Source organism: Thamnophis elegans, chromosome 3 (genome assembly GCF_009769535.1).
Source record: "Thamnophis elegans isolate rThaEle1 chromosome 3, rThaEle1.pri, whole genome shotgun sequence".
NCBI lineage: Eukaryota > Metazoa > Chordata > Lepidosauria > Squamata > Colubridae > Thamnophis > Thamnophis elegans.
The window spans coordinates 22,163,852-22,181,976 of record NC_045543.1 but is presented as its reverse complement, the minus strand read 5'-3'; the positions used below and the strand labels follow the sequence as shown (position 1 = coordinate 22,181,976).

The 18,125-nt window shown below is 37.7% G+C and overlaps 1 protein-coding gene across 2 annotated transcripts in view; it reads right to left on the bottom strand.

Moving 5' to 3' along the window:
* Nucleotides 1-1,709: 1,709 nt before the first annotated feature.
* BTBD3 (BTB domain containing 3) overlaps nucleotides 1,710-18,125 on the bottom strand; it is a 35,616-nt gene continuing 19,200 nt past the window's right edge. For both annotated transcript variants that reach the window (XM_032213198.1, XM_032213197.1), the window contains one exon: nucleotides 1,710-7,808. In XM_032213198.1, the coding sequence (XP_032069089.1) occupies nucleotides 6,776-7,808 (1,033 nt within the window). In that variant the 3' untranslated portion in view covers nucleotides 1,710-6,775. The remainder of the gene's footprint in view (nucleotides 7,809-18,125) is intronic.

Below are 18,125 nucleotides of genomic sequence, written 5' to 3'. Positions count from 1 at the left end.
AGGTTTTGAAGAGGAAAATTTAAAAAGTTTTTGCACTCTGCAAACCTCCCCAAAACCTCCTGTTTTTCGCAAAAACTGCCATTTTTTTTTTCAAAAAAAGGGCATGAATAGCCCTTAGGAGGCTTTCAGAGTGCTCTGGGGGGGGGGGAGGCAAAAACGAGAAAGAAATGGCCCATTTTTTGTCAAAAAAGGGTGTGGATAACCTTTAGGAATCTTAGAGAGTACTGCTAGGGGTTGGGGGGCACAAACGGGCTGTTTTTCGCTCGTTTCTGTCCTCCCCAGCCCCCAGGAGTTCTCTGAAAGCCTTCTAAAAGCTATGCACGGCCATTTTGGTGAAGTGGGCGGAGCTTCGGGAGGCAAAAAATGCTGTATTCAGTGTACAAGATGCACCCAGATTTTCAGACTCTTTTTTGAGGGAAAAGGGTGCGTCTTATACTCTGAAAAATATGGTAAGTCTAAGTGCTATTGCTATTGCTATTATCATCATCTGCTCCTACATATATGTCTTTCTCTCCATGGGCTGTTCATGAAATGGATCTTGTGTATAAAAATGTGTAATCTACCATATCAGTGAGCGTTTTAGCATTTCTTGAACCTGAAATGTCCCCTTGTGCACCCCTCAAAAAGAAGGAATTCAAAACCAAACCAAACGAAAAACTGGAGGATGGGGGGAGTTTTCCCTATTCAAAATTCCATTTATTTATTTAAGAAGGCTCAGAAGCATAATGAAAACAAGTGTAAGAATCAATTTCATTTTTATTTTTCTCTCAAATGTGATTATACACATTCATGTGTCTTACTAAAATTCTGCACTGTTACATTAAAGATACAGTACGGTAACATTCAATTTGAGGTACTTAGAATTTATAAACGTCCTTCATAAATAATGCCATCAGTTGCTCTAGATAAGCACTGTTCCAAACACAACTAGATCCAATCGTGTCTGAAATAACGGAGCTTAAATTTTTCATTTTTAGAAAATAAACAACGGTGCAATAGGTACTGTAGAAATTAGAATTATTAGTTTAAATTATATGCAGATCAGCTCAAAATATATTACACTAGAAATCCAGTAATTTCTTTCCCCGTTCAGTTCAGCTCTGCAAGATGATATTCAGAATAATTTCAATATTGTCTATGATATTTTTTTTCTCGACCTCTGGCTCTTTATAGGTAAATATATTGGATGGCTCCAGAAGACTAAAGCAATATACAGGTAGTCCATGACCTACAACCATTTAATGATTATTTTAAGTTACGACAGCCTTGAAAAAAGTGACATATAATTGGTCCCGGTACTTATGACTGTGGTAGCATCCCTGCAGTCACATGACCAGAATTCAGGCACTTGGCAACCAGTGTGTCTTTAAGTGTCTCCCAGGATTATGTGATCCCCATTTGTGGCCTTACCAGGGGCTTCCAACAAGCAAAGTCAATGGGGTAAGCTAGATTCACTTAATGGTTTTGCAATTCACTTAATAATCGTCATTCCCTTAACAACCATGGCAAAAGAGATCATAAAATTGGCATGGTTCACTTAACAACCACATTGCTTAAGGACAGAAGTTCCAGGCCCAATTGTGATTGTAAGTTGAAGACTACCTGTATTATAAATATATTATCCTAACAATTTAGGATATGAACTTTCTATTAAGGGGCAAAGCCCTAATTTGGGGACAATTCTGTAAATCTGTCGAGTTATTTCTGCAGTAGTTTGATGCTGCAAATCTTCTCATTTTGTCCACAATCTACATAAGGTAACAAATTGAGTTTACTGATCTAATTTAGCTTGGATATTAACAGAGTAGTGGGTCAAAGTTAATATGCCTGATCTACTGCTGCTAGCAAAAAACCCGATGATGGAAATATATTAAGGACCATCCAGTTCAATAAAAAAAAAACCCCTCTCTAGTTCAGAAACTTATCCTGCATTCACAAGAATACTAAATTGGGTGAAGTACAGGTAACTATATTAGTTTTATTCTATTTGGCAAGGAAAACGTAAGTACTCAAAGCTCTTTCCAAGTTGCTCCATGGGAGGAAACAACAGACCAAAGGCTAGATAAATATAGTCCTAAAAGTCATATATCACCTTTATAATAACATTGCTATTTAAATAATTGAATTGTCTTTTAAATTTCACTGTATAACTACAGAACAAAATTTGAAAGTTTCTTCATTTGTAACATGCAAAGAAAATGTTGGCTTCCTTCTGCTTTTTATGTGTTCAAGACCTAATACACACACACACACACACGCACACACACACACCTCATTCCAGATAGCTTTTTCCTGATCAATATATTAGTACTCAGCCTCTTCGTTCTGATTTGACAGATACTTCAAGTAGTCATTTATCTTAACAGCCTCCCAAAGGAGATCTGCTTGGCCCTATTATGCCTTGCTATTAGATTGGTAGTGAAGTCAATTTTTATTCCAAGCTTTTACAAAATACCTCTTTAAAGCTGTCATTAGCTGCAGCTACTATCTTTTAGTTTTTTAATTCTGATTTTTTCAATATTTTCTAATAGTTAATATATGCTCTTTTTAGAATTTAGAAAGGCAGGTTATGTATGCTGAAAATAATGAGCTAACATTAGGAGTCGTTCCAGATTCAACTAAAAGGCATTATAACTGCAAAAGAAAAACCCTCATGCAATACACACTATATAGTTGACTGCTTATGGTTGTATCTCAGCACACTTACCAAGGAATTATTCCCAGGGAAGCCAGCAAAATTGATGCCTGAACAGACATATGTAGGATTGCATACAGGGACACTGAACATCAGGGAAAAAAATACAAATATTCAGTGATATAGACATGGTTACACACTACTGCAGAGATCCTTATTCAAGGATCCTGTGAAATTCATTAATGTTTTTAGTTTTCATAGTTGCAGAGAAATAGTATAAATATCTTTCCCGTATTCGTCCTTGAAAATAAGTCATTTCACAACAAAAAAAGAAGAGAATTGGAAATCAAATTCAATACATTTAAAACTCTGAACCCATCTCATCCCCCCCCCCCCCATTTGGGCTACTACAACTTAAGTCTCTTACTTGGAGATCTGCCTATTGCTCCATCTATTTTCAGGAGTAATAATTTGATTTTACTGCGAAGTAGGACATGCATGTGGCTACCATTTTTGACACGCGGTGATTCATGCTGGTTTCACTAGCATTGCATTTGTGGAAGAGGAAACAATACATTAAAATGCATGGAAGAACTTAAAGATAATTTAGGATCTTTCGTTAGAACCCTATTTATAAAGGTAAGTTAGATATTTACCCATAATTATTGTGGCAAACTACCTACTTGTAACCCATTATGGAAAAAAATAAAGAAGGAAAAAATCAATACATGGGTCTGTGGCTCTAAAAAAGGAAACTGAGCATCTGGTGTCACAGACAATTCATTTCCCTCTTCAGGAATGATTGTGATTTATACTAATTCCAGTTTTATTGTTCACAAATATTTACCATAAATACATATTTTCCAGAATAAAACTGAGACCTTTCAAACACCTTGTGCTTCAGTGGGGTAAAGCTAAAAGTAACAGTGTACATCTGCCATCTAGAGGCCGAAAGGGCACAGGGCAACTGATGTGACCTATGTCTGGAAACTGGATTCATTCATTTCACCTGAAGGTAATGCCATCAGTCTTCCTTAAATCATGCCATTCGCGGTGCTTTTATTTGGCATATCTGAAACATGTAAAATTAATTGGATCAGGGAAAAACAACCTAAGAGAGGAGCATTTTCTTCCGAACAAATTATACGGATGTTCTTTTTTTCTAGCACTTCTTACAAGGCTCTCAGGCAATATCTATGGTCTACCCAACTATAGCCTCATGTTGATGTTATGATGAGAGTTAGATTGAGACTAACTCTTTCTATAAGAAATCAGGAATATGGAGCAAATTTTAAGACTGAAAAGAGCTTTGACCTCTGCTCACTCTAATCTAAATCCAGTGCGTGAATCATACTTAAAGTTGTGAGAATGTAATCCTTTACATTTCTTTGAAAAGCAACTCCATACCTCTGAGAAATGTAAATAAGTGAGTTTTTTTTAAAAAAAAAATATTTGTGATGATAAAAATGTAGGAGACACAGAAGTAGCATTTGATCTTAAGGACAGCTTCTGTTTTGTGGGTATATTTTTAATATGCTGCAGTGCTGAGAAACTGTTCCTGCTAAATGTTCTCGTGTTCAAGTATTATTTGGGACACCACAGATATTTAACGAAACCAGGAATCAGGATTTCAAGTCTTAAAATGTTTTAGGACTCCAAATGGTTATGCTGGCCAGAGAATTTTGGATATTGTGGTTTGAATTCAACAAGAAACCACAAATTAGGAAATGCTGATATAGGTTGGAAACTGGAGGCATCCAGTCAATACAAGGGTATTTGGTGGCCTGGGACAGGGGAACAGAATGATGAAAGCAGTGTTGAATCATCATGACTCGTTGTTACCTATATAAAAGTAGGAGAACTTGCAATGTGATAGTGTTTGTGTTATTTTACTAAAGATTCTCTGGATGCCTCAGAATTAAAGCCACTATTCTAATAACTAGGACAATAAAATGTTGTGCTAAGCAGCTACACTGTAGTGAGATGCATTTATATTTACTTCATTTAAAAAAAATGTGTTATAAACAAAAAACTGGGACAAATCTATTTCAGGCTAATGCTTAAGTTATTTTCTAGACTGAAACACATAGGGGTTGCTTTTTTGAAGCAGTGTCTTTTATTTCACAAACATGGTACCTCTACTTTTATCATCCCTCTTTTTTTAAAGCTACTTGCCAACCTGAATCTTTTCTTGTTAGAAATGCAGATAGTCGAACCAATTTTTAAAAAAATCTGAAAAAGGAAAGCTTGACTGACAATTGAAAAATCTCCAAAAGTTAGGTAAGAAATATTTGTCACAAATATCCCAGATTCTGTAGGATTCCTAGTTCCAAGTTGCAAAAATCCCACTTGGTATTTTTTGTTTGTTGTCACATGACATTTTGATAGTCTTATTGTGATCTGCTCATAACAAAGCAGTAATTTACGCTTGTGCTAAACAGTATACTTCTGTAGTCATAGAGAGAACTACAAGCAGATTTACAAGCAATCTTAATGGTCACATTTACACTTAATAATAAACTTTGAAAATTTAAAGTATAGTTTGTTGAAGTCATAGTGTCTGATAAGTTAAACAAATATTATTTTGTATGAGTCTGGCAAATTTCAAATCTCTCCAATAATTCTGCTGCAACCTGTGTTAAATTACAAATACCAGGAATCCCTTTGTCACACTGGCTGGAGATAGTGAAATCTATAGGATGTGGAGGGAATTAGATGAGAAAGAAAAATTAATATCTAGAAATTTGGGAGGTGTTTCAAAACTTATACTTGGGTGAATATTCATATTCTAACCAAACTGCATAATGTCCAATCTATTTGCTCATTCAAAAACAGAGCTTTCAAACCTACTTGCTTCTCTTGTTTAAATGCCCCACTAGTTAATTTAATATGTGAAGCATTAAAATATTCAGGTTTCAGTTGTATGGAAAAAAATGTCCCTGTATGGTACATTGAACAAATATATTCCATGGCAATTTCTAACAATTAAAATGCTCCAAACATCTGTATTTTTTCTCCTTGGAAAAGAACCATGTATTTTTAAAATGGTATTTGGGAAAATAAAACTCACAAAACTCATCATCTGCTTTTTGCTACACATTTTCTGACACTGGGAAAAACATAGACGATGCATGAAAGGGAGCCAGAATAATGGCTATTAGACTTGATTAAATGAAATGTATTTAATCCCTTGAAAAGAAAACTATCAGAGAGATTTTGTAATAGTGTAAATGCCATTATGTAATACTTCGGAGTAGGCTCTCCTTGCGTGAAAGGCTTTAGCTGCCATCATTCCCATCCTGCATGTACTCTTGAGGATAGTAGGAACTGCACTAATACATCTGGAAGGCTACCAACCAGGGAAGGCTTCCCAGAAGTAATCCTGGGCAAGCAAAAATGCATGATTGTATTTTAAATATCAACAGTTTCTTTGAAAAAGAGCTTTCTAAAAGAAATGTTAAGGTTAATTAAAAAGCAACTGTACCCAAAGACACTTTGCTGTTCTCTTCCACAACATAAACTAAATACAAAATGCCAGTATTTGCAAAGCAATTCACACTTTATATTTTCCAATCAGTTGCTATGGCCTTCAAACGATTGGCATTTGAAGACCTCCTATGTTCCTCTAGAAAACCTCAGCCCAGGCATTGTGATGCTGCAGCTAAACCAGCCTCAATTCTAAGTTTGAGTCACATCCAAATGGCAAGAGACTAAAGACACTTTTAATTCTGAGGTGTTCTAAGAAGTCTACAGCATGGAGAAGCAAAAATAAATAAATGATAAATCAAAATGACAGGAAATAGCAGCAAAGTAGAGACCAGACAAGTTATGTCCCTTGACACACACAGGGAAAAAATGACAACTTTCTTCACTAATAAGGCATTCCATCTGTGCTAAAGCCGAAAATCTTTAACACTTAATTTGCTAGCTTGATCTTGGGAGCATGTAGTAGAAGAAATACATGTAGACAATAAAAAGTACAGCAAGAGTTAAAACTGTTCACTGCATTTAGGAGTGTCCTACTTGAACTGACCATATATATATATATATCTGCAGACAACAAGCTAAGCATGAAATTGGCCTGAACCAGACACAATACATCATAGAATCACAGAGTGTTCTGAGAACCCATCTTTTCCTTCAAGCATAAAAAATAAGTTCTGGAATTTGCCCTCCCTGAACCCCAGTGCCATTGGTGCTGTCTGAAGAACACTGGAATTGCACAGTCACTTTGCCACATTGGACCTCTGTCATTCCTTCTTGCCCAAAATAGCTGAGTTCATTACCATCCAAAATCACACTAGCCGTATAAAAGGTATCTGGTTCGATTTGCACTGGATACTCAAACCACACGGGGAAAGTATTGCTAGATCCATCTGAGAAATACTTGCTTAAGTTTTGTCCAAGGATAACGCCTTGCCGCTTGAGTTCAATCTTAGCACTGTATTCTGCTGATCCGCAGCTGGAGCCATAGAGTCCAAACCCAGCAATGAAAACTCTCTTGTCAACAGCAAACTGGATGCTGTCGCACCGGCCCCTGTAGCGCCATTGGTTGCTGCGGTAGGCACATGACTGGAAGCGATGACAGCGCTGAGGGACCAGGCCTTTGCGGGCATTGCTCACAAACTGCAGCTCTGGTTTCTTGGCAGCTGTGTACCAAAGGAAGATATCGTTTGTTTCACTGAGGGTCAGAAGACCAGACTGAGCAGCCCCATTGGCGAAGTCATCCAGGGCCATGGTGGGTATGCGAATGAGATAGAGTGCCTTCCCAAGCACTTTGCGCTTGTTTTCAATGCTAGGAGGCAACTCTTGCCGTTGACACTCCATTTCAGCCCAACTGAGGGCAGCTTCGAAAACCACAATCTCTTTGGCGTTCAGGGTCTCCCTTTGGAGAATGCTTTCAAGGGTTTGGAAATCAATGTCACAGAAGCCTTCCGATTTCAGAGCCAGCTCGGCCTGCGCATCGATCACCTCCCAGCAACGCTCAGTCAAGTCCGGTTCCTCAAATAAGCAGCTCTGGGAAAGCAGCACACAAGCGTTTTTTGCACTCAGGCTCGTCTCTAGGAAATTCACACAGGCTCGGGCGAGATGAGGAACAATGTACTTCTTGGCCGCATAAAGAGTTGCCAGAACTGTATCGGCAGCCAGGTCAATTTCATCACAATAAATGTACCTGTAATAAATAAATATACATGTCATTTTTAGCAGATAGGAAGGTTGATCATATTTTTTCTACAATACTGAAAATAGAAAGGACATGTCTGGGAAACACTAATGTATTCCCTCAATCGCAACTTGTACACAACAACTTAGGCTGCTGACCAAATAACGTCCTTCCTATTTAACAAATGCTTTACCCTTAAAACTTGTCTCTAAGTGTAGGATAATTTACAATCTATGCTGCAAATCACCAGTAGAAGACAAACTTTAATGTTTTCTTTTTTTTTCTTCCACAATATTGTAATAAATTGTTGGCTTGCATATATTTTGAGTGATGATTCTTTTATCTGGCTAAACTCATTTAGGCAGCAGCCATAAGTTGTTTAAGCCATGACATAATGAATTTAAATTAGTCTGACATTGTTTCACAAATCCAAGTGTGAGTTAACAGGAGCTTCTAATTACAACCTTAGCCACAATCTGACCTTGCTCTCTTTGCAATTCACCCACACAGAAGAATGAAACAAATGCAGTTAGAAAACGAAACTAATCTCCTGCATAATTCTGACTGAGCTAACCTAGTTTACTTGACAAGCCTGTCTCCCTCGCTTTGAATGGTGGAAAATTTAAAGGGAACACCTAATTGGTCTATTTACTGCATATATAACTTGATCCATCATAGCAGGTATTATTTTTTGGCGAACTAGTTTGGCAGTAACCACAATGTTAAACTATCATCGTGGCCAATTACATCATGTACAGATTTTTGTAGAGCATATTATATATACCTTACAAATGAGCATATAATTCTCAGGATAGTTAAGAACCTATCACATTTTTTTAAACCCCACATATATTTATAGTGTTGCATGCTTACAGGGATGCACTAGCTAATAGTAAAAAAAAGAAGGGGTTTATGGTGATTTATGTGGGACCTTTTTTAAAATAACATGTAAGGTTTATAAATTCTGATAGGAACAACATGTTTTAGATGTTGTTCACAAAATCTCCCCATGCAGGGCTTCTTTTGTACGTCAGCCAATAAAGGTGGTTGTGAGCCAACCATTTGAAGACCATAGCAACTGATTGGAAAAAAGGATTCTCCCATTTAATATCACAAATTTTTTGCCTCAGTTTGATGAACAACGCTATGGTTCTGTAACTTGCTCTGTGTAAATTTCCATTTAGTCCAAGGTCATAGTAATACACTATTTTACTTCCCCTAGAATGACAATGTGGGTTTAAGAAAATCCCCTGCCTACCTAACAATAAACAACTATTATCAGATGATTAAAAAGAAAGAACTTCTGAAGTGCTGAATTTCTCCCTTTGTTAACCTTAGTTGCCAATTCCAGTTGAAGCCAATCCCTCTGCCATAAGCCTCTGCATGTGATACTCTTATATATACATATGTAAGTATGGAAATATACCTGCCAAAATCCACATAACCTAAATAGGATAAAAAGTAAAATTATATTAAGTGAACTACAGGTAGGCTTGGGATTGCCAGCATTAAGGATTGTGGATGTAAAGAACAACATCAAGTGACCGTATCACTTAGTGACAATCCCAGTAGTCCCAGTTGCTATTGCAACCCCAAAATGTGTGGGGGTTCATCAAGCAGGAAGCAGTGCTACTGGGAGTGGGTAAAGCCTGGTAAGCCTAGTAGAGGCTAAGGGGGGGAGGATGTTATGGGACCATGCAAATGCAGAAAGAAAATGGGATAGAGGGCGCAGCACAAGTGCAGAAAGGCCCTGGGATGGAAGGCGTAGTGCAGGAGATAGACTGTGCAAGTATCAAAAGGCCATAGGGTGGAGGGCATGATGTAGCACGAATGCAGGAAAACCAGGGGAACTTACCAGAACGACTTGTGACATTTCCTGCCAGCTTCCCCATTAACTTGCTTGTGGGGAAGCCATCAGGGAAGGTTGCAAATGGCGGTCACATAACCATGATTCCTGCAATGTTGTTATTATGAGCCAGGCAGCCAAATGCCCAGTTTGCAATCATGTGACTGCAGGAGTGCAAAAAGCCTCAAAGAACTCAGAGGAACAGTCATATACCTTTTCCCCCAAAAAAACTGCTGTAATTTTGAATAATTGTTGAACTAATGGATGTTAGCCAAGGACTATTTGTAAAAATTAATTCCCCACCAAATAAGATACACCATTTCCAAAATCTGCAAAAATGAACACTGTCTCGTGCAAACTGTTCTCACCAAAGGACATATACAAATTCTTCCAAAGAGGAAAATTCAGGATGGAAATAGGCTAAGAAGAAAAAGTAATTGTAGTGAAAAGGGATGGAGAAAGAAAGCAACAAAACTGGATGGAAAAAAGAAATGTGGGGAGAGGCATTCAATCAAGAAAGGAGAGAACCCTTGTCTAATTGTTCCAAAATGGATAAATTTACTAAGGAAACCATCTTTCCAAAGAAGCACCTCCAGGTGATGTCTGGACTACTTGCACCTCATATTAATTATTTCGTTTTCAGTATATTTTTATATTCTTAATATGCATCCCTATTCACAGATTTAATTATTTGAAAAAAAAATGGCAAATCTGCTTGGATGGTACAAAGTTCATCACAGAAACATTCCACTGCTTTTTCGCTTCTCAATTAAATTGCCGCTGGACATCCCAAGGAGGGGAAGAAGAGAAGAAAAAGCTTTTGTTTTTACTTGCAACCAAAACCTCTGAGGACATTACACTGATACACAGACCCACCTTTGCAACCTGCTAATGGTAAAAGTGCTGAACATACAGCAAAGTTACGCTAGTCCAGGTTATAAGATTGATCCTGTCAAATCAAGATTGGACTTGGCTTTGCTTATGAGAAAGACTGATTTGGCTTCTTCAGTGAATCACAGTGAATAGAAACATAGAGTTAACTTTCTTATGAATGCAGCCACCATGACAGAAACAACCTAATAAAAACTGCAGCTTTTAATTCCCTGCTCAACCAATTAATAAACTAAAGCTCTGGCAGCTCCATAAATTTTCCACTATGGTAAATTACTGTGAAAGTTACACTTGGGGGAGGGTGGTGGTGAAGGGAATTGATAACGATGTTCACCACCAACGAAAGATACTTCAGCCACTCAGTCATATGGATTGTTCTGCCACAAGACAATGCAAAGACCTCTGGCTTAGGTGGCTTTAAAAAGAGTAAACAGGTATTCAATGCCTTTCTGCATTCTTAGTTGATTTAGTGGAAGCTTACTCTATTAATACTTCTGAATTCCAGGAGGAGTGGGAAGACAACAATAATTTCCTGAGTGACTGTCAAAATTGGCAAGACACTCAATTAATTTCTTCTCCTCCCCCACTAGGTGTTTAATCTAGTAGAGTTCTTATAGCCCTTATCAAAATTTCAGAACACTCAAGGAACAGTATTAGGCTCTCTCTGTCCTAAACGGCTTTTTTTCCTTGTCAATTCAAAGACCTTGTTCTATCACTGTCTACATGCACATTTATGAGAAATGCTCCAATTTGCCCTCTCAGGAGAAATAGCTAGACTTGAAGAGATGGAGTGGGGGGAAGAGTATTCCCTAGTGAGCTGTACTTCAAAATGTTGCTGTAAAGTACACTTTTTCTGGTGCTTGTCATTTTCTGATTTCCAAATCCAGCCATGAAGCTAAAAGGACTGGCCTCTGTGATACAATTGTATAATAATAATAATAATAATAATAATAATAATAATAACAACAACAACAACAACAACAACAACAACAACAACAACAACTCCGCCGTTGCCGGTCCCAAGCCCGGATGAGAAAGGAGGAAGGTTGGGGTCAGGTTGGCATCTGGTCCCGTAAAAAAAAACCTGCCAACCCATACAATATGGTGAAAAAAACAAATAAGAATTCCATACCGCATCGGTCGTCGCGCGGGTTAACAAGGGCCGCGGCGGATGTTGGGGTCCCTGGACATCCGTCGACAAGTGGGCTACAAGTGGACCAGCCAACAAAACGACAAAAATATAGTGCAGTTGAAAACCGTGCCATAATGGCCTGTTACTACAACTCAGAGCTAGAAAAAAGAGGCTATTTAAAGAGAATGTATGAATTATGGAAACAACAATATCCACATTCAAATGTTAGTGAACAACGACTAGCAGATCAAAGGCGATTTATTATACGGAATAAAGTATTTAGTGAAGTTGAACATGAGGAAATTCAGGCAAATTGCAGAACCCAAAAAACAATATCACAAGCGGAAATAACTGATATTCAAGACACAACTAAAGACATTATAGTAGAACTCCCAGAAGAAGCTCTCGGGGAGGAAATAACATCACCACCACTAGAACCAGTTATCACTGAACCAACTGATGAACTAACTCAAAAACAAAAAGAATTGAAGGATAAGATCATGGAGCATTTTCTGCTTAATGAGGAAAGGCAACGTTTACCATCACTAAAAACTGTGCCTAAGAAAATTTTGGCCCCTATCATGAAAATGGTTAATGCAGTGTTTTCAACAATTGAACCGGGATCCATCTTGGAAACAAACCAGTTAATGTACAGCGCAGCTGTAATAGTCACTAATGAACTAGGCATTAAAATTAAAGTACCTAGTCACACAACAGAAAAAGCATCAAAGCCAAAGTGGAAAATCCGTTTAGAACAAAAAATCAAAAAATTAAGGGCAGATGCTAGTAACTTAAAGAACATGCATGAGCAACGGCTTAAAAACAACAAAATCATAGATCGGCTAATCAGGAGATATAGATTGGATACAAGAAACATCAATGAAGCTGTAGAGATTGTAAAACAGCTGATAACAGCAACAGCTAGAAAAATTGAAAGATATGAGGCACGAATCATCGAATATAAACAAAATCAGCAATTTCGATCAGACCAACGGCGTTTTTATCACAGTCTTAATGTAAATGGTGACACCAAAAGTGAAAAACCAGAAAAACAGGCCACAGTTGAATTCTGGAAAGAATTGTGGGAAAATGCAAAGGACTACAACAAGGAAGCAAAGTGGATACATGACTTTGAGAAAAGCATTGGCAACAAACAAATGCAAGTATTAGAAATAACAACTGAGATGGTCAAAAATCGAGTTAAAAAGGTAAAGAATTGGACATCACCTGGAAAGGACCAATTACATGGTTTCTGGCTCAAATATCTGACCAGTTTACATGCAATATTGGCCAGGCAACTGAATGAAATTTTACAAAAGGGCCAAATTGATGAATGGTTGACAACTGGAAAAACATACTTGATTCAGAAAGATGCAACTAAAGGAACAACACCTGAAAACTACAGACCAATAACATGCTTGCCAACAACCTTCAAACTACTCACAGGCATTATTGCAGATAACATGATGGATTATTTGGAAACAAACAACATCTTGCCAGTAGAGCAAAAAGGCAACAAAAGAAGGAGCAGGGGCACAAAAGATCAGCTTCTAATTGATAAAATGATATTAGAAAATTGTAAGAACAGAAAAACAAACTTGAATATGGTCTGGATTGATTACAAAAAGGCATTTGACTCACTGCCACATAGTTGGATCATAAAATGCTTAGAAACAACTGGCATTAGCAAAAATATTACATCCTTTACTGAAAAGGCGATGAAACAATGGAGAACTGAGTTGGCAGTAGGGAATGAGATCTACGGAATGGTTAATATCAAGCGAGGAATTTTCCAGGGTGATTCACTTTCACCTCTTCTCTTCATCATCGCAATGATCCCACTATCAGTAATCTTAAAAAAAATGAAATTAGGCTACCAAACAGCCAAAGAAGCTGAAAAAATTTCACATTTACTATATATGGATGATTTGAAACTCTATGGAAAGTCAGAAATAGAAATCCAATCATTGACAAACACAGTCCGAGTATTCAGCACCGATATTTCAATGCAGTTTGGCATGGAAAAATGCGCCACTGTATCCATAAAAAGGGGCAAAATCACTGCATGTGAGGGAATTGAAATGCCCAATGGCCAATTAATTAAATGCAAAGAAAATGAAGCCTACAAATACTTAGGCATTCTGCAGTTGGATAACATCAAGCATGGAGAAGTAAAAACTATTGTCAGGCGAGAGTACACCAACAGAGTTAGGAAAATTTTAAAATCTAAATTGAATGGTGGAAATACAATCAAGGCCATAAATACCTGGGCAATACCAGTTATAAGATACACAGCTGGTATAGTTAACTGGACACAAGCTGATTTGGACCGTTTGGACCGAAAAACCAGGAAACTAATGACAATGCACTACAGTTTACATCCACGTGGTGATACTGATAGACTATATCTGCCCCGAAAATCAGGTGGCAGAGGATTATTACAAGTGAAGCAAACAGTTGAAGAAGAAAAACATGCACTGGCTGATTATTTAAAAGAAAGTCAAGAACATCTATTAATCGAAGTAAAGAACAAAAATCTACTGAAGGCCCAACAGACAAAACAAGAATACAGAAAAGATGTGATAAAATCAAGAATGGAGAGTTGGCAGAACAAAGCACTGCATGGCCAATTTCTGGAAAAAATAAAAGATAAAGTGGACAGTGAACAAACTTGGTTATGGTTAACAACAGGTACATTAAAGAAAGAAACAGAGTCACTAATCCTGGCTGCGCAAGAACAAGCTATCCGCACAAATGCCATTAAGGCCAAAATCGAAAAATCCTCTGATGATGCCAAATGCAGACTTTGCAAAGAAGCTGATGAAACTGTTGATCACATACTCAGCTGCTGTAAAAAAATCGCGCAGACTGATTATAAATTGCGGCACAATTCAGTAGAACAAATGATCCATTGGAATTTGTGCAAAATTATAATATTAAAACAGCAACAAACTGGTGGGAACATCAGCCTGAAAAAGTCACCGAAAATCAGATGGTCAAGATCTTGTGGGATTTCCGTATACAAACCGACAAAATACTGGCACATAATACACCAGACATCACACTGGTTGAGAAAAATAAGGTCACAATCATAGACATCGCAATACCAGGTGATAGCAGGGTCGCCGAGAAGGAACATGAAAAAATCGCAAAATACCAGGACTTAAAAATTGAAATTCAACGACTATGGCACAAACCAGCAGTGGTAATTCCAGTGGTAATTGGCACACTGGGTGCTATTCCAAAAGCACTGGAATTACATTTAAAACAGTTAAAAATTGACAAAATCACCATCAGTCAAATGCAAAAAGCCGCACTGCTTGGATCTGCACGCATATTACGAAAATACGTTACGACGTCCTAGGCCCCTGGGTGGGGCCCGACTAGTAACCAATGCCAAATCCGGCGAAACAACTGGCCGCTGTGATACAATTGTACAACAACAATAATAATATAAATATCAATGAAAATGTATCTGCCATTATAGAACTTAGACGCTGGCGCTGGCTAGGCCATACATTGAGAATGCCAGAAAATCGAATCCCAAAAATTTCCCTGCTTGCAGAGCCTGGTCCGACCTGGAAACGGCCAAAAGGAGGTGTTCGTCTAACCACTCTGCGTCACTTCAAACGGAAAGCCGAAGATATAGTCATGCGCCCATTCAATCTTAGCCGAAAATCATATAATAGCGACTGGCTGCACCACCTGACAACCCTAGCCCAGGACCGAAAACAGTGGCTCCAAATTTCCATGGAAGTCGCCTATACCCATGATGGGTGAAGAGGCGTCAAGTACAAGTACAAGTACAATATAAATGCAAAAAGCCACACTGCTTGGATCTGCACGCATATTACGTAAATATGTTATGACGTCCTAGGCCCCTGGGTGGGGCCCGACTAGTAACCAATGCCAAATCTGGCGAAACAACTGGCTGCTGTGATACAATTGTATAATAATAATAATACCCTGGGTGGGGCCCGACTAGTAACCAATGCCAAATCCGGCGAAACAACTGGCCGCTGTGATACAATTGTACAACAACAACAACAACAACAATAATAATAATAATAATAATAATAATAATAATAATAATAATAATAGTCTGCCAAGATGAAGCCTAGCAAAACTGTTCCTATATAAAATCAGTCTCATGATGGCTAGGAATTTTGAATATCAGTAATCTTAAAAAAAATGAAATTAGGCTACCAAACAGCCAAAAAAGCTGAAAAAATTTCGCATTTACTATATATGGATGATTTGAAACTCTATGGAAAGTCAGAAATAGAAATCCAATCATTGACAAATACAGTCCGAGTATTCAGCACCGATATTTCAATGCAGTTTGGCATGGAAAAATGCGCCACTGTATCCATAAAAAGGGGCAAAATCACTGCATGTGAGGGAATTGAAATGCCCAATGGCCAACTAATTAAATGCAAAGAAAATGAAGCCTACAAATACTTAGGCATTCTGCAGTTGGATAACATCAAGCATGGAGAAGTAAAAACTATTGTCAGGCGAGAGTACACCAACAGAGTTAGGAAAATTATGAAATCTAAATTGAATGGTGGAAATACAATCAAGGCCATAAATACCTGGGCAATACCAGTTATAAGATACACAGCTGGCATAGTTAACTGGACACAAGCTGATTTGGACCTTTTGGACCGAAAAACCAGGAAACTAATGACAATGCACTACAGTTTACATCCACGTGGTGATACTGATAGACTATATCTGCCCCGAAAATCAGGTGGCAGAGGATTATTACAAGTGAAGCAAACAGTTGAAGAAGAAAAACATGCACTGGCTGATTATTTAAAAGAAAGTCAAGAACATCTATTAATCAAAGTAAAGAACAAAAATCTACTGAAGGCCCAACAGACAAAACAAGAATACAGAAAAGATGTGATAAAATCAAGAATGGAGAGTTGGCAGAACAAAGCACTGCATGGTCAATTTCTGGAAAAAATAAAAGATAAAGTGGACAGTGAACAAACTTGGTTATGGTTAAAAACAGGTACATTAAAGAAAGAAACAGAGTCACTAATCCTGGCTGCGCAAGAACAAGCTATCCGCACAAATGCCATTAAGGCCAAAATTGAAAAATCCTCTGATGATGCCAAATGCAGACTTTGCAAAGAAGCTGATGAAACTGTTGATCACATACTCAGCTGCTGTAAAAAAATCGCGCAGACTGATTATAAATTGTGGCACAATTCAGTAGCACAAATGATCCATTGGAATTTGTGCAAAAATTATAATATTAAAACAGCAACAAACTGGTGGGAACATCAGCCTGAAAAAATCACCGAAAATCAGATGGTCAAGATCTTGTGGGATTTCCGTATACAAACCGACAAAATACTGGCGCATAATACACCAGACATCACACTGGTTGAGAAAAATAAGGTCACAATCATAGACATCGCAATACCAGGTGATAGCAGGGTCGCCGAGAAGGAACATGAAAAAATCGCAAGATACCAGGACTTAAAAATCGAAATTCAACGACTATGGCACAAACCAGCAGTGGTAATTCCAGTGGTAATTGGCACACTGGGTGCTATTCCAAAAGCACTGGAATTACATTTAAAACAGTTAAAAATTGACAAAATCACCATCAGTCAAATGCAAAAAGCCGTAGTGCTTGGATCTGCACGCATATTAAGAAAATACGTTACGACGTCCTAGGCCCCTGGGTGGGGCCCGACTAGTAACCAATGCCAAATCCGGCGAAACAACTGGCCGCTGTGATACAATTGTATAATAATAATAATAGTCTGCCAAGATGAAGCCTAGCAAAACTGTTCCTATATAAAATCAGTCTCATGATGGCTAGGAATTTTGAATGTTGTAGTTCTCTAATATATTTGCAGGGGCCCTACTTTGAAAAAGCTGTTAACGTGCCATTCCAACTCATGGATGAAAAAATGGATTTATTGGATGAAAAAATGTATAAACTGGAGTTTTTTAGTACAGTACACATAAGAAATATAATCAAGAGTGTTGCTGAAGATTCCAGAACAATCCTGAAATCTACTATAGAAGTACAGAGCACTAGGCACATGATAGTTACTGAAAACGTAACTATCAAAATGTTTGCCTAAAGATATTTAGCTAAAATTCATGCTTATTATCTAAATATATGGTAATGCTGACAATCTTAATAATTAAATCCTAGCACTTACATTTAAATATTACAATCACAAACAACTTTGAGAATTCTCAATGTCAAGCCACACAATGACATCTTATTGCTGGTTATCCTGCTTTCCTTTCATGTTCCTCATACAGTGTGTAACTGGTGATGCACTTGATTTTAAGGAAGTTACAAAGTACTTGTTTTATTATCATCCAGGCACTTTAATTAAGGCATTAATAGCTAAGAGATAGCTATCCAAAGTTGAGGGGGAGGGGGGAATCCAACTCCCACATTTTAAAGACATGATTTTTT